The sequence below is a fragment of the Lithobates pipiens genome, unplaced genomic scaffold (genome assembly GCF_037356315.1).
Source record: "Lithobates pipiens isolate NorthernLeopardFrog02 unplaced genomic scaffold, aLitPip1_a1.2 Scaffold_23, whole genome shotgun sequence".
Lineage (NCBI taxonomy): Eukaryota > Metazoa > Chordata > Amphibia > Anura > Ranidae > Lithobates > Lithobates pipiens.
Genome location: NW_027507785.1, coordinates 290,862,529 through 290,888,129, shown reverse-complemented (window position 1 = coordinate 290,888,129; position 25,601 = coordinate 290,862,529). Strand labels below are relative to the sequence as shown.

Sequence of the window (25,601 nt, the reverse complement as noted above, 5' to 3'; positions counted from 1 at the left end):
GTAATTTAACATAGCAAAGGTTAATGGGTGTTAATAGTGTTTTTTGCTGAGTATAAACATGTCGTTTTGGTTACTTTGGCTCAACTATTAAGAGGTAACTGTAGCCAAAACCCTACAAGAGTTTTTTTCAAGCCAGTTCAAAAAGCAACAATGAAATACAAAAATCCAATAGCCCACTAGATTTTTATTTGTCGATGATCTGTAGACTGGTAATTGGTTGCTATGGGTTAACATGACTTTAACCAAAATGTAACACTTTAGTTTTGGATGGTCTAGAGAAGAGTAAAACACCTATATATTTGGTAAAAGAAAATGAAAATGGCATTTGTAAGGCACTAACATTTGGCCAAGAGAAGCTACATTAGTGTACAATCAAAAGGCAAATGACAAAAAAAAGGCCACAACATTCGGCCATAACAGGAAACTTTTGTCTCCTGACTATATAAGGGAACCCTGGGAGGGAAAAGCCTGTGTTCCAACAAGTAGCTAAGATACCTTCAAGTCTTTTGGACAACCAGCCCAACAGGCATACAACAATCAAGAACAAAAGGCAATGGTCAGCCATATCCCCTATCATTTTTAATGTTTTGTTTTCTTTGTCTAAATGAAAAATTTCCCTTCGCTTCCTGTCCTAAAAAAGCATCAGGAAATGAAAGTAAATCTTTAAAATGAACCCTCTCTAAGACAGCTGTCCTTGTGGACAGGAGTCCACAGTAAAATATTTCTCTTTACCTCTTGTTCTAGTAACGGCAATTGAGCTAGAGGCTCGGTTTCGGGGCTATGGAGCATGCGCGAGATTTGGATAAGGAAAAATAGTAAGGGTGGAAATGACGTCCACAAACTATTCAACATATAGGAGTTAAAATGGCAGGGCCAATACCCGGAAGTCACAAACTAATATAAAAGAGAAATAAGGTATTTTCAAAGCTCGTTTTTTGCCGATTTTGATGTGCAATACTTTAAAGTATACATATATTTACAAAAAAAGAAAAAACATACTGGGTTTACTTCCTCTTTAAACTCTGTTATGCAGAGTAATTAATTATTGAAGGTTTTTGTTTTTAAACCTTTTACATATACATATATTATTTTTGTGTATTTGGTGACAGGACACCCTACTGTTAAACAATGCACAAATCACTTTTCCTAACAAACACAGAGTTAAAAATGTAATTGAAAAATGTTAAAATGGTAATATATTTCAAACACAACAAATAATGGTTATGCTTGTTTGGTTAATGCTGTTGTTACCTCAGGTCCAGGAGGGCCTGGCAACCCCTGTGGTCCTCGATCGCCAATTTTTCCCTGAAAAAAAAAATGTATGTTAATAATGATCATGTTATAAATATGATACAGTTATATTTGCAAGCACCCACACATTGAAGTGTGAGTATCCCAGCTTAAGTTGGCCATCAAGTGGTAATGTTTGTTTGTTCTTCCCGCAGGATACAGTCGCTGTAGGCCAACAATTTTCCATACAATTCTGAATTAAATAGTGTCTGGCGGGAGGTTGTCAACAGGGCCACCAGCTAAGTGAACTTTAGCAGGTAATTAAGAATAATCAGCTTTACACATATCCCCTCCCATCCTGAGATTTAATAATCTTATACTGCAATTTGCTATAACATAAAATACATTAAAAAAAATTGTTTAAGTGGAACCACTTTTTAAGAATGCCCAACCTGGAAACAATAAACATTCCTGTAAACCCTTAGGCAAAATGGGCCATTAGGTGGTTTAACCTTCTAACATCTACCGAAAAAATTGTAAACTAAACCTGCCTAGAAAAATTAGTTAAATAACTGATTAATTGTCCATTTGACAAACTGATCGCTGAGAATTTTCACTTTCCCCCCTTTCACAGATTTTGACCCTTTACTGGGGTTCCATTTTGGGGAAGCCTGTATTATTCAGGATACTCCTCTGCTAAAGGGAAACCTTCAGAGCAACAACACAGACAAAAAGGGGTTGGTTTACTAAAGGAGTAGGGCATGCTTACTTTTCAAAAGTGAATAAGTTGAAGCTGTGCATAATTGTCAGTTAGCTTAACCTCATTCACTAAGCTAAGTGAAAAGCTATGGTACCCACGTGACTTTCTATATCATAATTCTATCTTATAATGATCCAACCTGTAAAAACTGTGAGTATAAAAAAACAACTGAGCAGCTCCAGCTCTTTCGCGCAAAGACTGCTGACTAACTGGGTAAGATGTTTAAACTCCCATGTCAGACATAAGCGGCCTCTTTACAGAGCACTTTTCCATTTTCATTCCCAACGAATGAAAATAGTAATCCCCTTTTAAATATTTTCTCCAATCCTCTCTTTATATTAGGAATTCTCTTTCACTTCATAAATAAACTTGCTCTGTTAGTTATTGGGGCTTAACACTGATCCTAACTACATCATCAAATACTTTCATTGAAATGTCAACTGCATTTAAATACTAACAATGCCTGAGCTTCAAAAATAGACATACATTAAGTATTTTTGGTCCTTAACGTGTAGCTATAACTAACAATATGATCATGGACCCAGTTCTTGCTGGTAGTGTTGGCTATAGTTGTAAGACATTCCATGTTACAATGCTATAGAATTTAATTTCTTAGCAGGAATCTCTACCCTCTTTTGGTGCTACCCCTTGCAACTCTGCAAAGAATCTAATAGAGATAGTAAAGTGAACTGGGGCTAGGCTATAGACATTCACATCTTTACATAATCCTAACAAGTGAATGTTAAAACAAGTCTCCACTGCCCTCTGTAACTGCAGCTGCTGTGGAGAAATCCATTAGATAATTTCACTACAGAAGCACTGAAGGCACCCAAGTTGCTCTTGCAGCAGCTCAGCTCACCCAGCTCCCCTCTTTTAAGCAGTGACTCAGCAGCTCAGCTCACTCTGCTCCCCATCCTTGAGTCTTTATTAATATGTAAAATACTTGAATATGTGTAAGTTGATCACGGTTTCACTTCAAGACATTAAAGTTTTTCTCTGCCCAGGTGCACATATCTGCTACTGATAACTGAGTTGCCTCTAAAAAGAAGAGCAAGGCATCCATCGACAACTATTTCAATTGTACAATACAGACTGAACAACTTCCTCCCCACTGCAGTTTTTTTAAGTGCCTGCCTCCATAGGGTGTTATAGATTCCGATATTTAGCCTTTAGTTCCCAAAATGTATTATTTTGATAACATGTACACAGGCCTCTTTCACATGGATGATCCCTTCAGGTCCGCCTGTCAGTTTTTTAGGTCGGACCTGAACGGACACCCTGTAGACCTCTATGGAGCGACGGATGTCAGCGGTGACATGTCCGCTGAAATCCGACCCGCTCCGATACGAAAAAGTGTGACGGAGGAAAACCCTTCTTTTCCATCCGCCTGCGGATTGGATGAAAACGCGTTCTACGGACCATCTTCATCCAATCCCCCATAGGGGAGAGTGGAGCTCTGACAGGTCCATCCCTGAACAGAGTGCAGAGACAGACCTGTCATCTGCTTGCTCAGCGGGCTCCGTACACAGACTTGTCCGTGTGAAGAAGCCCTTAGTTGACAGCAAAGTTCTTTTATAAATATAATAAGAAAAAATAATACAGAGAGAGAGCTGAGATAGAGAGGACTAAGTGTGGGCCAACATCCCTGTGTACAAAATACAAAGAACAGGGTCCCCCCTTATGGGATTTTAATGGCCCCAGTGGTGGATTGGTTTAAACCTTATCCATTTGCATTTATAGTATGAATGTCTGCATCTATTGATACCTCCCTGAAGAAGAAAGTAATTTCTGCAACGTGTTGGATGTAAAGCGTGCATTCTATATTGTGGTCTTTCAGGACCCTCATAACATCCAGTCATTATGTCATGTTGTCATGTAATTATATTAGCCACTTCTTTTTACAGCAAGTATCTGTATGTCATGTATTTTTTGTAATCATTTATAGCATAATACATTTCTATTTTTATATATAATACGTATTTTGTTTATGGTTGTTATATCACAACTGGGGCCATTAAAATCCCATAAGGAGGGAACCCTGTTCTTTGTATTTTATAAATATAAGTTCTTCATCCACAGTTCTCTCACAAATTGCTGAATGAGATTTCCATGAACTAACACCAAGTAAAACCTCAACTCTACATAAAAACATTCTAAGTAGCATTCTTATTGTTGATCTTACTTGTAAACTAAAACAGGCTGACATACCGGGGGTCCTTGTTTTCCTTTCGGTCCTGGTGGCCCTGGCAAACCTATCACTCCCTGTTGAGAAAAAAAGCGTCAACAACAAGACAATAGATATATATATATATATATATATATATATATTGTATATATATATATATATAAATATATATTTATATATATATACATTTTAATTTCAGATAATATCATAAGAAACATAAAACGTGATAAAATAATAACAATTTGAATGAACGTAGTGTCACAGAGATTTCTATATGTGCTAAGATCAATTTTAACAATTAAACAAATCCTTTATGCTCTAAGTCAGGGGTCTCAAACTCGCGGCCCGCGGGCCAACTGCGGCCCGCGGGACAATATTTTGCGGCCCCCCGCCTGGAAAAGCACTTAGCCACCTTCCCTCCGGTACTTGAAGAAGATGAAGTCGCCGCTCTGAACGCACTTGGTGCAGGTCAGCCTCCGGCGATGTTACACAGCGGGCAGCGCTCCACCGCCAAGTACAGTACCTCGGCGTCTCACCAGGGGGAGTAAGTGGCGGTGGAGCGCTGCCCGCTGTGTAACACCGCCGGACGCTGACCTGCACCAAGTGCGTTCAGAGCGGCGACTTCATCTTCTTCGATGGGAGGGACACGGAGAGGCAAGTACCAGCCTGTCAGTCACGCTCTCCACGCCTCACTTTTTTTCTTCTCTTTCCCGTTCAGGCGACAGGACGTTCTGCCATTGGAGGCCCTGCATGGGAGGAGGAGACGCAGGGGTTTCTCAATGGGCGTCTCCTTCTCCCTGGCTGTGTTGTGATCCAATCACATCAAAGAGTGTCACAGACAAGGAGTTTTTTTCTTCCTGGCTGTGACTCTCACTGTGATTGGATTGAGGCACATGGAGAAGGAGACGCCCATTGAGAAAATCCGGCGTCTCTTCCTCCTTGATGCTCAGTATTAGCATACAGGGCAAGAAATATACAGGGGGGCACAGCAGAGTGGAGGAGTGCTATTTTTATAAACCAGACAGGTGCGTGCCCACCCTAAAGGTTTTTGTGGAAAACTTGATGCGGCCCAGCCTTACCCAGAATCTACCTCCAGCGGCCCCCAGGTAAATTGAGTTTGAGACCCCTGCTCTAAGTACTTGGGTTTCCTAACTGCAGTTCACTTTCCCTGTTGGTGAATGTGGCAGGAAGTACAAAGTCTGACATTTTTTTCCACTCAAAATAGACCACGGGAAATGGGAGGAAAATGTCTACTAAAAAACAATTTACAGATCTAATTATCCCACTCTACAGCATAAGAAAATTCTGATGGGTAAGGACAGGTGATTTTGAGCTTTAAAGTGGTTGTAAACCCTTTACTACCACTTTTATCTATAGGTAAGCCTATAAGACGGCTTACCTGTAGGTACCGTGAATATCCTATACTCCTATACTTGTACCGTTTAGGAGATATTCACTCTATCCCCATGTGTCGATACCTTAGGTACATGTGCACTGAAGGAATGGCTCGCTCGTGACGATTCTTCAGTAGCTGTGCTGTGACTGGTGGTATCCCAGCGCACATGGGCGGGAGTGACATTATCGCGGCTCTGGCCAATCAAACCGCCGCAGCCCACGAGCCCGGAAATAACTCTGGGAGACACCTCGCCGGTGACAGCGGTGTAGCTGCAACAGCTTCATTCTAAGGTAAGTATTTCATAATGAGCTAGTATGTGATGCATTCTAGCACATCTTCCTCTTCCTCTCAGCTCCTCCTCTCCTTCTGCGGGACTACCATAGCAAGACACTAGCTATGGTGGCGAGGTACTCCCTGCACTCCTGAGCTGTGTGTCTACAGAGCTGCTCTCTATAGACTTACACAGGGGGACTTAAGCCCGCCCCTCACTTCCTCTGATTGACAGCAGCAAGAGCCAATGGCTCCTACTGCTGCTCGAATGCAGTGTAAAGAGGAAGTAAGGGGAGAAAAGATGTAGCCCTGCACACGCTGATCTATTCTCCCTTCTCTTCCCCTTCACACAGGGAAGGGGGGGGAGGGGTACAGAGACAGTGAAAGTTTTTTTTACCTTAATGCAAGCAATGCATTAAGGTAAAAAACGTTTTTAGGTTTAGTAACATTTTAAGGTTAGAATTCTGAGATTAAAATTCAGAATTCAGAATTTTTATCTCAGCATTTTGTCTTAAAGAGCAAATAAACCCTGATGGGTTTTACTTCCTCTTTATTTCCCTGCAAAGGTAAAGCATAATGCGCTACTATGCACCGCATAGTAGCCCATTATGTGTCACTTACGTGAAACCGAAGCCTTCAACACCCCTCTTCCTTCCAGGGCCGCAAAATCTGGCTCTGTGACTAGCCAGAGTCACGTGATTTCACTCCCGCGTGTGCGCACAGGGGTCGCCAGTCACGGCATGACCCCTTTAGATCCGCCCTTTCTAAAGTGTGCATGCACCATAGACATCGGCTTTATTGTAACAAGTGTAACTACCAAACTTAGAGTTCTGATTTTAAATTCAGAATTCTGCCTTTAATCAGAGAATTCTGAGGTTTTTATTAAAGTGGTTTTACACCCTGTACAACCACTTTTACCTACAGGTAAGCCTATATTAAGGCTTACCTGTAGGTGCTGGAAATATCTCCTAAACCTCCACACTTGTGAGTTGTAAAGTCAGAATTCTCAGATTAACAACCAGAATTTTGAGTTTAAAAATCAGAGTTCTGATTAATAGAGTCTTACATAAAGAGTCTTGGGGCTAGCCTAAAGAAAATGTAAGAAATTGAATTCTGACTTTTAATCTCAAAACTCTAACTTTAAAAATCATAAATCCGTCAGAAAACGTTTAATCTGAGAATTCTGACTTTAAAACTCAGAATTGTAACTTTGAATTCAGACTTTAACCTCCTCACAATTCTGCCTTTACCAACTAAATTCTCAGTTTTTTTATCACAATGCTGAGATAATTATGTCAAAACTTTAAATTTAAATGTTAGAATTCTGAGATTAAAACTCAGATTTCTGACTTTATTATTTTAGCATTCTGACTTAATAAAAAAAAACTTGGTGATTAAAAAATTTGGTGATTAAAGGCAGAATTCTAAGGTTAAAGTCTGAATTCTGATTTTCAAAGTTAAAATTCTGAGTTTTAAAGTAACAATTCTGAGATTAGAAGTCAGAATTCCGACATTAAAAGTTTCAAGTTAGAATTATGAGATTAAATATCAGAATTCGGTTTTATAAATTCCCATTAAGGATGGCCCTAGGGCTCTTTATGAAAGACAAGTATTTTAGGGACTTCTTTTGACACCTCACAATAAAAGGCATGTGAAGCAGTGCGGGGCTGATATTTTGCTTTGGGTATGTGTGTGTGTTTCTTTTAAAATGAACTAACAACCCATATTTTTCTATGTATCAACATATTCTACAGAGTTCTCCACATTAATGTATGCTCAAAAGGTACTTACACCTGAATCCCATAAACATATAGGGGGTTATTTATGAAAGGCAAATCCACTTTGCACTGCAAGTGCACTTGAAATGGCAGTCTCTCTAAATCTAAGGGGTAGATCTGAAATGAGTGGAAGCTCTGCTGATTTTATCATCCAATCATGTGCAAGCTAAAATGCTGTTTCTTATTTTCCTTGCATGTCCCCATCGGATCTACAGCGACTTTACTTCCAAGTGCACTTGCAGTGCAAAGTGGATTTTCCTTTAGTAAATAACCCCCATAGTGTTTGTACAGAATTCTGTTAATCTATATGTGGAGGTATCCAACCTACATGGGAATAATATATTTGCTATGCAAACTGTGTCCCTAAGAAATTGAGCCAATTAGCATTAAACCACATTATTTGGAGCAATTTCTTGAAACCCAATGGATTGCATTTATCAGCATGTCCATGATGCTCCCATTCACCTCTGTTGATATACTGGGTGTCAAACTGCATCTCTGGAATCACAGTTTAATTCCAAAAGATTTTACAGCGGGTGCTTTGGATGTTGTTTGAAATATTGTGGCCAGCTCTCAGTCCAAGACTATTATATCTTAACAGAGCTTTCATCAGAAACATAATCTACATGTTAATTTGTTATGCATGACCTACCTTATCTCCTGGATAGCCAGACTCTCCTGGTTCACCTGAGAATCCAACTTCACCCTACATAATATATCATTGTAAGTCATAATATAACAACAACACTTCTGCAGGTTCTCTGGCAGCAATATCTGTATAAATTCTCAAGAATTAAATAGAATTAAAATTCCAAACTTCTGCCAAGTATGTCATACCAAAAAGGCTTTGTTGCTAATTATTCTTTCAACAAATGTGATTAACATTACAAGTGTGAGTTTAATGTGTAATAATATGTCACTTTTATAATAGAAATATTTAGATCACCTTATCACCTTTCAGTCCAAGCTGTCCCATAATTCCTGGAAGGCCCTAAAAGGGAAAATAATGATTTTTTTTGTTGTTGGCATAACCCTACATGTAATTATCACATATAGATATTGTATTATAATACCTGAGGACCAGGAATCCCTGGTGGTCCAGATGGGCCTGCTGGTCCAACTTCTCCCTGCATGACAAGAGATCGAACAATAATAATCTGTCGTCACATGGTTACAGACAATGAGTTTAAAGGATCAGTCTACCAAAACTGATGTTAAGGCTGCTTGTTGGCCGCATCCCCCCTATGCATTTAGTAAGGAGATCTCACTTAATGTGATTGTAGCCGTATTAGTGCAATTGTGACAGAGAAAATTGAGTACTGTCCGTGATACTTTTTTTATTTGCACTAACATACAATTTTTCAGGACAAGCTTTCGGGTATGTCCCCTTCTTCAAGGTCCAAGCAGTACTGATTTACATTTTTTTTTTTTTTTTTTTTGTTTCTCTCTTCTTTCCCTCAGAGGTGTTTTTTTTTTTTTTTTTTTTTTTTTTTTTTTTTTTTTTTTTTGGTTTTACATTCTGCTTAAAAATTTGTAAATCAGTACTGCTTGGACCTTGAAGAAGGGGACATACCCGAAAGCTTGTCCTGAAAAATTGTATGTTAGTGCAAATAAAAAAAGTATCACGGACAGTACTCAATTTTCTCTGTAAGGAGATCTCAAAATCTATATTCCTTGCAATGTAAACTAAACAAAAAATTCTTCTGGAATGGTATCATTTTTGTACTGGCCAAACCAGGAGGGTGGAGCTGGGAATACAGGTGTTGAGTCTGTAAGAAATATTAAACCTTGCCAATATCTACCCAAAGTTTATCCTTTAATCAAATGTCAAACAAGGTGGAGGAAGTCAGCTTTGTATGGCCTTTTAAGGTAATTTATAATGAGGAAGTAAAGAGGTTAACTTTGTTGACCTTTCTTTCTAAAAATGCAAGTTATTTGGCTGTCATTCTAATATAATAACTTCAAGACTTAAAGTCACTGACCTGGAACAAGCATGCAAATATAGACCTCTGGAAAAGGCCAGAGTTCCACTTAAAGGCATAAAATCAGGACAACCACATCAATTCCAAAGTGGAGATTACTGAAATATGGAAGTGATCCTCAAACAAAGCAGGTTTTAAAATATAAGGTCAAATATGCTGGCCTCTTTCTGCCTCTAAAGGCCTAGTTCAGACTACAAAAAAAAACACCCCTTCTCTGAGCGTTAGGTCTGTCAGAGCAAACATGTGGTCAATCATGGCATTGTGAAGGCTCCAAAATCCACCCTATCTCTGGCATTTTCCTCCAAAGACTCAGTGCACCAATGTCCAGCACCCAGTTTTCTTATATATTGAATGACACCCAGCATTATTCAGCCCTCTTTCTGTGTGCTCAGATTGTAGTGAAAAATCCTCTGGGGTGGCATTAAGAAACTGCTTTTGGTTCACAGGAGAATGCTGTTGACAAGGGTGCCATGTCCTAGAACTGTACTCTACAGGTTTTAGAACCCACCCACTGCTGAGGACAAAAAAGAAGGAAGATGACCCCATCATGTGACCAGACTGAAGACACCTGCCAAAAAGGTATGTATTTAAGGATTATTCTTATTATCATTATAATACAGTGTTTAAATAAAAAGTGAGACAGAGCAATTACAAAACAATTCAATACAAGAGGATTAGGAGGGTCCTGCTCATGGGAGCTCACAATCTAAGACGGAGGGGCACCTGGCACTAAAGGTAATGACTTTGAAGGATGAGCTGATTGGGAAGGCAGAAGTACAGTTTTCTTGGTGGAGGCAGAATAGGCTTCCATGAAGAGATAACTTTTCAGGGATCACCTAAATGTGGACAGAGTAGGAGATAGGTAGACAGATTGAAGCAGAGAGTTCCAAAAGATGGGAGAAGCTCTAGAGAAGTCCTGGAAATGAGAATGGGAGGAGGAGATGAGGATGTTCGGGGGAAGAAAGTCTTGGGAATGAGCAAAGAGGACAGGTTGAGCGAAACTGGAGATTGGATATTGCTTGGGGAGGTTAGTGCTTTAATGCCGTCTAGCTAAAGTGACTCTGTTAATTCAGGAATTAAATCATTCATATTGGAGATATTCACAAAGTGTATTACAGAAGAAACAAAAGCCTGATACATTACTACCAGAAAGATTATGTAACTTTTCTAGCTAGTAAAATAACAAAATGTAACCACATTCTGGTCATAAAACTTGGAATAGTATCCTGTAACTTTTAAAACGATCAACTATAAATTTCCATGCCATGAGAGGAAGTTCTCTCTCACACAGGGGAAATGTCTGTCTCTTGGACCGCATCATAATGTGTAAACATAACCAAAAGCTCTATAGTATATTTTATAAAGTGCTTTAAAGGGAAGCTGCAGTACATTTTGAGTTAACTACTTAAAAATTGTTCTGATGATGTTTACGTGAAAGTATTTTTTTATATTTTTGTTTACAGTTCTGTATTTTTGAGACTGCATTTCAAAAAAACATTTGTAAATGCTCTCTGTATATTTATATCAGGAAATGTTATTACTAAATATTATACTAGTTTTACTTTCTAAAGGCCTTTTAATCCACTTCATTCAGTAAAGTCCGTCACTCCTGCCACATTGCATAGCCAGATTCTGCACTCTACACTGCAGGCTATACTATAGCTAAAGCATGGTCCAGGATGCCCCAAGTCTATTATTGGGCAAAAAAAGATTAATTGCATCATCCCTAAGCTCTCCTTTACTCTCCTTCTCTCAGTCTGAACACTTGTAATACTTACCTGTTCAGAAATATCCACTATCTTGAAATGTTACCACTGCAGTAGAACCTTCTCCCTCTGACACACGTCTAGGTGTGCCGGATATCTGGTTCCCCATTGCCTGCTGTATCCTGCAGTGAGATAATGGCCTCTGGATGGAACTACAGTGCTTAGGAGGGGGCTGGGCAGTAAGGGTGTACTCACATTAGGTGAATTGTTAGCCTGGTTAGTTTGTGTAGTGTTACTGCTTTTGTAGAGTGCTCAGGCACAGTACAGTAAATCTTACCCCAGACCGCCTGGAAGAGGTGGTCTGGGTCATGGTTTAGAGAGACCTTGGCAAAGGACGCCTAGGGGTGATCGCTAACCGTGCCCGAGCATGAATCTCTCATTGATCACTGAGCACTTACAGGCCACAAAAGCAGGGATCATTGTGGTCTGGCTGCAAATGTTAATGAAATAAGCATGCACAGGCCCAGCACAATGCGAGCTCAGACCAGAGGGGAAGTGGAGACAATCATACTTGGGCACTGTGCAAGGCAGCAATGCCTGTTATGAGTATACCTTTAGTCTTCTATTACAGGGAGCATTTTTTGCTTTAATTAAAAAAAACATACTAAAACAAACCTGTGGATCTAGTGTGCGCATACCCTAAAGGTTATTCCTGCAGTGGGGTCTTTACAACACTCATCCTGCCTCACATGTGACAGGTTTTATTAAACAGTCAACAATATCTGACCATGGCTACCTTCTGTATATAATCCTATATACATTAGCAACCCCTATCTGTGATATTAAAAAATGATAGGCTTGATATAAATATAGGCCAAACCAACCAGAGCTGGATGTGTAACATCATCATGGTCAACAGGTGGTGCTAAAGAGCCTGTTTCTTGCATTGTAAAGGTAATATTTAGAGAACTATAGTATGTACGCAAAATTATACAATAACGGATATGTAAAAATTTTGTACCTCTCACTATTGCCTGATCATCTACCACTTGTAGCCTAACATAAATATATATATATATAAATATATATATTTTATTATTATTATACAGGATTTATATAGGGCCAACAGTTTATGAAGCACTTTACAATATAAAAGCAGGCAATACAGTTACAATACAATAAAATACAAGAGGATTAAGAGGACCCTGCTCAGGAAAGCTTACACTCTAATAGGATGGGGCAGGGGGTACAAAAGGTTGTAACTGTGGGGAATGAGCTGATGGAAGTGGAAGAAGAAGAGATGCGTTTTCAGAAATCGCCTGAAGGTAGCAAGAGTAGGGGATAGCCAGACCAGTGGAGGTAGCGAGTTCCAGAGGATGGAAGAGGCTCTGGAGAAATCCTGGAGATGAGCATGGGAGGAGGAGATGAGAGAGCTTGAGAAGAGTAGGAGGTCTTGAGAAGAGCGGCGAGGATGATTTGGGTGATATTTGGAGACAAGATTTGTGATGTAGCTCGGGGCAGAGTTGTGAAAGGCTTTGTATTTTGTGGTTAGTATTTTGAATTTAATTCACTGGGTGATTGGGAGCCAGTGTAGTGATTGGAGGAGAGGGTTGGCAGACACTGAGCGTTTGGTAAGGTGGATAAGTCTGGCAGCAGCATTCATGTTAGACTGAAGAGGGGATAGCCTATGGAGCCTATATATGTATATATTTCATATATGCATATACAAACATTGATAAAATTATCAGCACACTTGAAATACAAGCCTCTTCGCTCTTCAAGAAAGCAGCAGATACTTGAGGTCAAAGATACATACATACAAAAAGCACCCACAGTTTTCATTAGTCTGCCTACTCTAAGCTACGGTAATAAAAATGAATAATGACTGGCCGCTCTGGGTTTCTGTCCATCACTGACTCTGCATTGCTAAAGGAACACTTTGTTATAAAATGAGTAAATACTAACCAACATATCAGTATGGATGTTTTCTAAAACTCAATCTTTCCAAAACTGAGTTCATAATATTTCTTCCCCAGTGCCTCCTCACCTAACTTTTACATTGAAGTTCATAACTAACTCCCAGTATCACTCCCATCTTCATACCAGGGTGCTTGGTGAAATTCTGCACTTTGTCCTCTCCTTCCAGTCCCCCATTTCAAACCATATCTAATTCTTGTAGCCTTCACTTCTGTATCATTTCTAAAATATGCCCTTTCTATACAAATGACAATACCAAGCTACTCATTCACTCCCTTTTTATCTCTTGACTCGACTACTGTAACTCCCTCCTCATTGGCCTACTTTACACAGACTATCCCCTCTTCAGTCCATCATGTTTTTGTTAGACTCATTCATCCTACCAACTGTTTAGTGCCCACGACTCCACTCTGTCAGTCCCTCCAATGGTGTACAGTTGCCAAACTAAAAATATTAGAAATAATATAACATACAAGACTACCCATAGCTCTGCTCCAAGCTACATCACCAACCTCATCTGAAAATATTACACAAACCATCCTCTTAGCTCCCTCATCACCTTCTCCCAAAAACGCAAGATGCAATAGAAGAAGTATCATGTGGAAACAAAGCAGAATGGCGGCACATCCAGAAGTAAAATCAAAAAAATATATTGAAAGTCAATAAAATCAAGCAAACATGACAAACTCAGTGGACACGTTTCACACAGACGTGCTTACTCAGTGAAGAGTAAGCCCTTGTACACACGGTCGGACATTCCGACAACCAAATCCGTCGGATTTTGTCAGTCGGATCTTGTCTGAAACTGTTGCATACACACGGTCGGACAAAGTTGTCGGAAAATCCGATCTTTCAGAACGTGATGACGTAATTTCGTTACGATGGGACTACGTTCAGGCTAGTAGCCAATAGCTTTGATGTAGGAATTTGATCTGAGCATGCGTGGCACTTTGTCCGATCGGAATTCTCTACACATGATCGGAGTATGTCCGATCGGAGCAGTTTGTCGGAAAATATTTCCGGCAAGTTGGAAAATTTGGTCCCTCGGATATTCCGACGGAAACAGTCCGATGCATACCACACACAGTCGGAATATCCGACAAAACGCTCCGATCGGACACATTCCGACGGAATCTCCGACCGTGTGTACAAGGGCTAAGAATGTCTGTGTGCGATGCGTCCGTGAGCACCTTTTTTGGATTGATGTTTGTCATGTTCGCTTGATTTTATGGACTTTCAATAAATTCTTTTGATTTAAATGTTTCCATTGGGTTTCCCTGGCTGCGGACCAGGCAGGCACCCGGATTTTTTCAGCAGCTCATCAGATCCTCACAGGTGGCTTTGAGTGGAGTGTTCCCAGCTCTTTCTCTCAGAAGAGGTATCATACCCACCTTTCCAGTGGCCCGTATCTCCTTCCTCCCATCTGTTTCAGAGCTGCAGATACATCAGTCTCTTTGGTATTCAACAATTCCAGGATTGTCAGGATGAGAGAATGGAACCACTGCACGTGGCAGGGAACACTAACAATTGGACACTCTCAAAGTAAATATGCAGAATCTGTTTGTTTTTTTAAGCCAAATACACAGTAAAATAACAAGATCTACACATTAGATCAGGTTCTCCTGCCCTCTAATTTTTGCTGTATAACAGTATTGCAAAGATGTACCTGTGGGAAGAAAAGTTAGAATATATACAGTCCCCCATGGCATCTAGGCAGGGGTGGCATCATCCACCATTCTCTCGATGAGAACCTGAGAAATGCTATGTAGCCCAGATCTAACGAGAAGTCATTCCTGCACTATGCTGGAGCATCAGCTCACTAGATTTGGTCTACCTGGTAGAAGGATGGTGAAATCATCCTCTGCGATACAGAAGCAGGGAAAAAGGTAAGTAAACTGGTGGGATGGGGCCAGTAGGATGCTACACAGTGGCGGCCCGTCCATATGGGGTGCTGCCTCCTAATCCATGCACCCGGCCCCTAATCTACATACAGGGCGCCCGACGCATGGATTCCAATGGGGTTTATCTTTTATTTATTTTTTTAGAAGCACACGAATAGAGCCTAAGGCTCTAATTGGCGTCAAAAAAGGATGAGCCCACCCAGTTGTGTGACAATAGCGAATTAATATTCGCTATTGTCTTCCTGATTCTCCTCCCGGCCAATTAGGAAGCGGATCCTGAGACCTGTTACCTGATTGGCCGAGAGGAGAAGTGATCCTACTGGCCGCCGAGGAGAAGGGAGGAGACACAGGGGAAGCCACCGTAAAGCCCAGGAGGAGGAAGCTATGGTGCTGCACATAGCTTCCTAAAAACAGCTCCATGCCTCTGTGCTCTTATCAAGAGTCCTCATCCCTTAGTGAAACAGTGGGCTGGTTCTTGAGAGGAGGTAGAGTGCCTTGGATAACACTCAGATGTAATGCTTAGCCTCCAGGTTTGGGCGGTACTCACGTGGCAATGCAGAGCTGAGAGACCACACCGAACCCACCCTTTTTTGAAGCCAATTAGAGCCTCAGACTCTAATCATGTGCTTAAAAAAGAAACCCCATTGAAATCCATGCATCCGGTGCCCTGCATGTAGATTAGGCGCCAGGCGCATGGATTAGGGAGGCGGCACTCCTGCGTCCCGTATGAAGCAGCTTCCATTGTGTGAAATCTAATGAATGTAAGGGACAGTAAGGCTGGGATGAAAAGGCTAGATGATACTGGACATCCTCCAGCCAAGGAATAAGACATAATAAGTCTATCTGACTTGCTGCAGCATCTAATGAACACTATGAGATGCTCACTGTGTGCAGAGTAAGCAATTTCAGTATAGGAGAGGGGCCTTTACAACTGTGCAATACTTAATGTTAAGGCTGGAGTTCAGCTTTAAATATAACGTTTGATTTATGTTTGGATATTGCTTGCAATTGCTCGCATCTGTTAGCTTGTTGGAAAATCTAACTTGTCTGTAAATATTTCTGCTTTGGCTTGGTGTATCAATTCCATGAATGGGCCATTTGTATACATGAGGGATAACAGGCATATATATTTACAGATCTACTTTTAGTGCTTACACATGTTTGCATTTCTTGTAATACATTGTGCATATTATACGTTTAAATATATATTTAGAATGAGTTTTGCATGTTTATCAGATGTTATTGTAAGTTTATATGGAGAATACAACTGATATGCACAGTAAGAAAATTGACTGTGAAAAATAGTTTATTTGGCACCATGTATATAATACATATTTTCATGCGTGGCAAAGAATTTGAGATGTTAAGCTAAATTCAAAACCTTTACAAGGGTGGGATCAGTTTAAGGAAGATAATCAAGTATTAAAGATTGGTTTACAGCCCCACCCTTTACAGTTTTGTATTAAAAGATCATAAGATTATTTTTGATAACCATAGCCAAATCCATAAAAATCCTTCCTATTGGATCACATTTTTGTGTGTGTGTATATATATATATATATATATATATATATATATATATATATATATATATATATATATATATATATATAATGAAATGTTTTCATATCAGGAATCTGTGATAATTAACAAGATACAAAGTCTGCCAAGTTTTTCATTCCAAAGTATCAGAAGGCTTCAAATATTCCCTTGCATACTAAATAGTAAAATATTCAACCTCAAATAATACAATCGGAAAAAATTCAACCCTAACCCCAGGCTATGCTCCATCTCAATCCCACACCCGGAGGCTTCTCTGGCTGTATTTATATTTATATTAGAATTATAGTATATTATAGTATAGTTATATTATAATTATATTTCTTTTATAATTTATATTATACTCACCTTTATTAGATGTCTTTAGGTTGGTCACATGACATACAGGGCTCCTCTTTTACACCGCTGGCTGGTCCTTAATCACTTGATGATGTCTATGCCACTCTATGCATCATTACACTGGGGGAGCAGGGTACCAAGGTTACACCCCTTCAAGTAATAGCTCCATGACATCCTACACTTACCGGATGTCCCCTTTCTTCCAAGTTGAATGATGCTGTTGTGTCACCATGGATATTATGCCATCACTTATTTAACACACGTTAAAACACTGGAGCATACACTCCATAGCGAACCACATTTGTTAGTAAATCCAGCATATTTAGGCTGCAGAAAATCATGTAAATGATCATGAAAATCCATGTAAATCTAGGCCATAGATACTGATGGTTTTACACTTTGTAACAAAATTTGGACAAAATTATGTGTTTTACCAGGACAACCTTTAGATCTGAACTCCAAGCCAAGAAATAAATACACAACTTAAATACATCTATGGGACCTATCCTACCTACCAAAGGATTTATATTTCAGTTCATTCAGTCCCGTGATTAGACAGTAAAAGTGTAGCATCACACTGATTAGATCATCTACCGGCTCTCTCCTACTGGCAACATATTCCTTGTCAGCACAAGGAAACATCTTCCTTGGAAGATGGCCTCACAGAAAGCTAAGAGTATCAACTGTGCAGAAATAGAGAGTGGTAAGAATATCCAGGCCTGGAATGATGTAAACACTGCAATGGCTCATGGCTGTAAGGACCCAGCAAGTATGAAGCTAGGGTTGGGAAGGGTGGGTTGGAAACTTCTTACTTGGAAGATGGCCCCATAGAAAGCTAAGATGATCAACTGTGCAGAAATGGAGAGCGTAAAAATGATCTGGGTTTTCGGATGGATATAAACATTGCGATGGCTTGTGGCTGCAAGAACCCGGCAAAAATGCAGCTAGTATTGGAAAGGGTGGGCTAACTAAGGTCCAGAGAGGGATAGCCAAACTGGGAAAGTACTTTGTGTGATTTGTTTTATTATATATACCTGCATTCATTGGGTTTTTGTATCTGCTTGGAATTCATCTTTCAATCAGCTTGTAAAATGTAAGGACCATTCATTTGTTGAGTCCTGGACAAGCCTCTTGAGTTTCAGTAGCTGAGAACTGTAAGTTGTAATAAATCACAGGGCTCTTATGAGCCGGAGTTCTACAGCTGTGATGGAAGTTCTGTGTTGGCAGCTCAGTAACACTCTTTTGTCTCAAACTAGTAAAATGTTCCAGGCTGATTGTGTGTAAAGTCCAGCAAGCTAGAGGGCAGGCGGCCAGCTGGCAGAACCCGCTGTGGACAGGAAAAAAGATAATGTTCTGTACAAATCCTCTGTGGAGCAGTCAGCACCTTCCACTAGAGGACTATTTACATATCGACTTAACTGAACGTAATTCAATGTCAAGTGTTTTTCACAAATACCAACTCTTATGAATACAAACTCCTTAAATGAGACTCCTACTGAAAAAATATGAAGGCTGCCAATTCAGATCTTCTAAAAAAAAAATGCTAGTTTTCTGGTTTCAATTCTTTCACAGTGACTGACAAGAATAAGCATGTAGAAGGTGAAATTAGGACTGCTGGTCTGCATACTTGTACTTGCTGTCAGTATCTCAGAAAGTACTGAAACCACTGAATTAGCAAGATAGCCAGACAGCTGGAACTTTCAGAAGATGCGGTCAGCATTAATAGCAGGTTTTCCGTAAAGCAAATCACTAGGCCAGCTTTCCCCAAACCTTTTAACATGCTAAAACCCTTGAAATAACTTTCAAAGCTCTGGGAACCCCTGCTAAAAATTACTATATCTAAGGTCATAGTACATTAATGTCAGTGGAAAAAATGCTCCTTACATTTGTGATTATAGGAATAATCCCTCATATACAGATAGCTAAAAAGATCACTGTTGATAGTGGTTACTCATTTGAGAGTCTCCTCTACACAAATATTAAAAACACAAATTAATGCAGCTTTGTGACCATTAATACATTGAAGAATGTATTTCTTAAGTGCAAGCAGTGTATGTAACTATATTTGAACTGATATCTATCTCATGCAGTCCCTGTACAGTAGAGCTGGAGCGTAAAAGGAAAAAGCAGCACAAGAAGCCAAGAAGTTGATGTGTTGATAAGGAGCATGCTGATAGAAAAAGAAAGCATAGTGACAAATATGAGTTTATCACTCCATTGCTTCTCTTTTCACTGTCCAGTCATATGCTGAGGGCTAGGTTCAAGGGATGTGGGGATGAGGGGATGAGTGTTGCTGGCCACCAGAGTGAGGATATCTACAGTAGTTGAAGAAAAAATGTTGTCGGGGGAAACTTCTGGACTAAAGGTGATTATTGTACCAAAGTTGGTTTTCTTATTTTTTTCTAATAGGCTTTTAGTTTTGTTTTTTTCAGGTGAAATGTTAATTTTATCTAAATCTTTCAAGTGAAACCCCTGGCACCCCTATTCAGATCCACAAGTGGCTGAATGGCAGTCCACCCTGGCAGCTGTTGGCGTAGAAAGAGGAACAGGAGTGCTGTAGATGTCCTCTTCAATTTGCTAGTCTAGCCCTGCAGTGTCACAAGGTATAACGTATTCCCCATTGCCACATGCTCATAAGAATTACTTTGGCTTTACAATAATATCTAAAACGTAAAAAAAAATATATTAGACAAACGTTGAAGAATTATACTCACTCTCAAACCCGGAAACCCAGGAGGTCCAACACCACCAACAGTTCCCTACGAAACAAGAATGGGTGATGTCAAATATGGCCAAAAAAAATCTAACCTTACTATATATACTTCCAATTCTAAACAGTTTTCCCCCCTTGTCATCCTAATTGTTTGCTGAATTTGCCCACAAGTGTCCAGACATGACCAGGCAAGGCAAAAAAGAAAAGTTCACTTCTTTTGGACTTTTCCTAATTCAGCAGGGCCAAACCTGAACTACACAGATGTCAAATGTAGTACTTACTGCTCACTCTGATGGCAGGTGGGTATTTGTGATGTCAAGATTATAAATCAGTGCAGCTTGGTTCTTGATTGGTCAGGCTGCCTTTGATCTATACCCATGTTAAGGTAGATGGAGCACTGGAAGTAGAATACACTGTGTAGAACAGGAAGTTCCACAGCTACTGCCAGGGATTTAAGTAAAATCTATAAAATTCTCCTATAATGTGTAATCTACCTGGCCATGATCTATATACTTGTGAGAATGGGCAAAGCCCCAGTAGACAGCGGGTACTACATAGACCAGGCAAGCTAGACAGTTTTATCACCTTTGCCCTGGATTAAGGTAATTTCTACAATAGGTCTCTATGATGTGTAATCCTGGCACTATTAAGCCAGCAAAGTTCCACTGAAAGTATGCTTTGTTGTTAAAGAGAACAAAGAAGTTGTAATGCATTGCATTGGTTCTGTCCTCTCCTATCCTACCATCCTAAGCACTGATACATACTGTTGAATGTGCTTAAACATCACAATAGACCCAAAAATACTTGTAACAAATGTGTTACTTCCTCTAACAGTAAATTTGAGTACTTGGCATTCTATAAAATGAAGTTTGCGATCAATCTTTGCCAAGCTTCCTGGCAGCAATGTAAATACTCCCAAATTACAGTGAATAGTGATTTTTTTTGAAAGTCATGCTCAATGCATCCCACAGGAACTCACAAAAGTCCAAATACTGTTCAGAAGACCAGTCCATTTGGCAAATACATGAACTGTCAAATTACCGACCTATTTCTAAAAGACTTACAGAAAAACAAATGACAAATACATCAAACTGTAGTGACACAAAAATACAACTAGTTCACACTGAACAGGACTATCTACTACTAGATATATTATGACCTGGATAGGAACCTTCACAGACAACGTGTCTAATAATAAAGTCTTATGGCATTCAGAATCAAATCATTAATTTCAAGTATGATTAAAAGTAGGGTTCACTTCATATTTAAAATATGATAAATGAGTCATTTACATGATTATTATCAGTCTGTAATTTCACTTAGGATCCGAAAGTGTACCAGACATTAAAAAGAAACATATCTTTTCATGAAGATTAATGATGGATGTACGGAACTGATTTGGTGAACCAATTAAAGGAATTGCTTAAATGGAATAAATGAATTACCGTACTATTGCCTTGACTTAATTATTCATCACAAGCACCTTTCAAAGCCTTTGGGGACATTATGTTCCTGTTGCCCTGAGCTAAGTTAAGCTTACAAATTGTTATACAAACACAATCTGGTGTTACCAATTTTAAGGTTTAGTATTTCAGCAGTACACTGAGGCTCTGTAAATGAAGCAGATACTTACTGGGCTCCCATCTGGTCCGTGAGGCCCTCTATCACCCAAGTCTCCAAGAAAACCCTAGAGGAATCACAGACATAAAACAAAGGATTGTTCAGAAGTATGGCCAGTATTGACATATGCATTCATGCATAACATTGCAAGTTGAAAAATATACACATTGTGCAATATAGTATAACTAGTCCCCTTATAGTGAAGCAGCCAAGAAGAAACTAGAAGCCTTCAAGTAAAATAATCTGCACTGCCTACTTTAAATGAAAGGCGTATTGTATTTCCTTATTTTGAATTATAATTGCAATTACAGTATGTTTATGATATTCTCATTTTTACAAATATACAATTTCATATTTTTCTTATTGTATTAAATTATGGTATTAATAACTTTGCCACCAGAGAGAGTTCCCTGCTTCTTGCTTAAAGCGTTTGTTACCCCAACACTTCCTATTTCTGATATGTGCCTGCTGTACCACGTACTTGTATGAGAACGTAGCCTGTTCTCTTTGTATTGCTTCCCTTATGTGAAATCCATGGCGTTGCTGCCAGTTCCCTTGCATTCCACTTAAAAACTCACCACACTAAGCAGGAGAGCACACCGAGGTCAGTTGTCTATCTATGCTGGCAGCTCAGTGTGCTCTTCTCCAATGATCAGACCTGTCCTGACACAATGATTTTGGCTGACATCAGCTGATTGGCTGTGTCCAATCACACACAGAGTTCTGTGTGCATATAAACAGTGATCTGGCTGTTTCTTCTCCCTGAAAAGCAGGGAGAAAAAACAGCCAAATCAGAAAGTAAAGGCAGCACACATTATACATTGTTAGCCACACATTCAACTCCTTGATTGCCCCTAGAAGTTAACCCCTTCTCAGCCAGTGTCATTAGTACAAGGGCAGTGTACAGTATTATCACTGATCACTGTATTAGTGTCGCTAGCAACATCTTTGTCAGTTAGTGACCCTCCTAAATAGTGTCTGTTAGCGCCAGATTGACAACTACCCTATCAAGGTCACACTATAAGTTGCTGATCACCACCATTGCAGTATAGCCTCTACAGCAGCAAAAAAAATCAATTATATAAATCACAGTTTGTATATGCTAGAACTTTTGCACAATCTAAATAATATACACTTATTATAATTTTTTTTTTTCTTTTTAAACAAGACATGTAGAAGAATACTGAACATTTTGGCCTAAATGTAGCATATATATATATATATATATATATATATATATATGTTTTATAATAGGAAGTAAAACATATTGTTGTTGTTTTTTTTTAACATTTTCAATATTTTTTCCTTTTTATAATAAAAAATAAAAACCCCAGTGGCGATCAAATACCACCAAAAGAAAACTCCATTTGTGTGAAAAAATTATATTGGGTGGTTGCCAAGTGGTTAAATGGGTGTTGCATTCCTATACATGTCTATGGAAATGCAAAACCCACCAAAAGGCAAGGTCCATAAAGAAATGGATAAGTAAGATTGGGGTGGAGGATCTTGACTGGCCTGCACTATTCTCGTCCAACATCAGTGCCTGACCTCACAAATGCCCTTCTGGAAGGATGGTTAAACAATCCCATAGACACACTTCTAAACCCTGTGGACACCCTTCCCAGAAGAGTTGAAGCTGTTGTAGCTGCAATGGCTGGGCCAACTCAATATTGATCCCCATGGACTAAGACTGGGATACCATTAAATTTCATGTGTGTGTAAAAGCAGGCGTCCCAATACTTTTGGTAATATAGTGTATATATATATATATATATATATATATATATATATATATATATATATATATATATATATATATATATAAATAAACTAAATTTTAGAAAGTATTAAAATAATATATAATCCTGTTAAATATTGATCGCACACTGGGTTGGGCACTAAAAGTTGAACTCAACACACAAACTAGGCACAAAACTTTGTTTTACCAGTAAATATATTTTAAAATAGCCAAAAGTGATCAAAATCAAGTTTGTGTGCACAAAATTGCATTTACAAATACAGATATAAATTTGTAAAAAAAAAGCAGTGAAAATATCTCTTTGCTGTACATAGCTTGTGCAGGAAGCAAAACTGTGGGAGGAGCCAGCAAGCTCCACCCACTACAGGCTGCCTGCAGAAAATGACAGGAGGGGGAGGAGACAAGAGCAGTCACCCTGCACAAGCAGAGAGAGCAGCAGTGACTGGTCTTTATTACAGGAAGCTCCTGCACAGAAGCAAAGTTTCACTGAATTACTGCACAGATCTGGAAGAAATAACCAGAGGATACCAAGATTCAAGTAGGAATACAATAGCCACTTAGGCCGCGTACACACGCGGGGACTGTTCGCCCAACTTTGTCCGTCAAACAGTTTCGGCAAACAGTCCGCTCAAAATTAGCATGGACGGACATGGCCACACACGACGGACGAACAGTTTGCTGAAACCGTGCGCGATGACGTGAACGGCACGTACGACGGGACGAAAAATACGACGTCCTATACACTGCATTATAACTTTCGGCGTGTAAATCCTTTCTGAGCATGCGCGGAACTTAGTTTGACGAACAAGCCTACACACGAGGGGACTGTTCGCTGAAACAAGGTTTCAGCGGACAGTTTTTCGGAATTTCCGAAAAACCTTGTTCAGCGGACTGTTCGCTGAAACTGTCCGCTGAAAGCCCACACACGAGCGGACTGTCCGCTGAAACTTGGTTTCAGCGGACAGTTTCAGCGAACAGTCCCCGCGTGGTACGCGGCCTCAGAGTTTCCATTGACGGCCCCTGTGACAGCGTGACAATGCAAGAACACAATTGGGAGATATGGACACAGCATATCACTCTATGCCAGGAAGTAAACATTGACCTTGATGGCAAGATCACCAAACATACATTTCGTGAAAGCTGCAGGTTAAAAATATTGAAAATTATTTGTTTGCGCTTATATGAGATTTTAGAAATTGCGTTTATATTTACTTGAAACCTTTTGGCTCTTAATCTAGTTTAATCTGGTGGAACATTTACAGGAAAACAAATGCACAGCAAGGAAGTCTCAGCATCCATTTCCTCCTCATCCTCTGCACTGCAGAGATGACATCACTCCCTTCGCTTTGATAAGACGCAGTGATTCTCAGCCTGCGAACAGCTGTTGCAGATCACTATCCCAGTGTCCTCAGTATGTCTTCCTTTGAGAATTTATCCTGTGAAGTGCTGATTATTGGAAACAGGGATACTGCAAAAATGTGCAAAATTGGGATTTGCCTTGGCTTGTTTACTGATAATGCTACATGTTTAGGAGAAACACTTTTAGTTAAAGCTAAACTCCATGCACCAATCATTGACAATCATCACTAAACAGAATTTTCAATAATTTGCAATAATGTACGAGTCCCTTTCTGTAACTAGAATGTGTCTCCCTGTTATGGCGGCCATACATGTTTTGTAAAACAGGAACGTAGAAGAGTGATAGCAGAGAAAAGAAGACCAAGTGGTCCATTGAGTCTGCCCCCCCCCCTTTTTTTTAAAGTTATAAATGTTTTTTCTCGTATAGAAAGTTATGGCTATTTGATTGTTTTTAGATTCGATCATTTTAAATTAATCACACATCGATGAAATGATAAAGTCAAAGCAGGTATAGCCACCATTACACTGCAGACCCAAAGGCAACTGATGAAATGCTACTCTGGGGAGTTTAGTGCATTGCAGGACCTCTGGTACAAGCCAGTGATGTAGGGCATGCCATTTACATGTCATTCATATACTTTCTTCATTTTTTAAAGGCAATGAAGTTGGAGATATCACAAGATATCATATTTTATCATGACATAGGAAAAGGAAATCCAGCGGGTTTCAGGGGGTCAAAACTTTCCCTTTCGTTAGGGCTTGTGTGCTGACAGTGAGTTTATTTTCGTCCTGGACAAGAACTGTAAAACAAAACTGGATATGATCAAAATGACCTGGGTTGTTAAACTGAGCAGGAATTACCATCAGTTACTCATTTGGAGTTAATGTATAAATACAGTATTTATCTACATATAACACGCACAGGCGTAAAACACGCACCTTCCTTTTAGATGGGAAGTTTTAGAAAAAAAATATTACATTTTAAATAAAGAACACTGAAGCAAAATAAGTATGCCCATCAATGCAGCCTCACCAATGCCCATCAATGCAGCCTCACCAATGCCCA

At 39.5% G+C, this 25,601-nt stretch overlaps 1 protein-coding gene across 1 annotated transcript in view; it reads right to left on the bottom strand.

Moving 5' to 3' along the window:
* The window catches only part of COL24A1 (collagen type XXIV alpha 1 chain), a 413,884-nt gene that overhangs the window by 162,905 nt on the left and 225,378 nt on the right, over nt 1-25,601 (bottom strand). The window contains exons 13-19 of the mRNA XM_077450311.1: nt 21,431-21,484; nt 19,799-19,843; nt 8,693-8,746; nt 8,566-8,610; nt 8,272-8,325; nt 4,199-4,252; nt 1,252-1,305 (exon numbers count right to left, since the gene is read on the bottom strand). Of these exons, the coding sequence (XP_077306437.1) occupies nt 1,252-1,305; nt 4,199-4,252; nt 8,272-8,325; nt 8,566-8,610; nt 8,693-8,746; nt 19,799-19,843; nt 21,431-21,484 (360 nt within the window). The remainder of the gene's footprint in view (nt 1-1,251; nt 1,306-4,198; nt 4,253-8,271; nt 8,326-8,565; nt 8,611-8,692; nt 8,747-19,798; nt 19,844-21,430; nt 21,485-25,601) is intronic.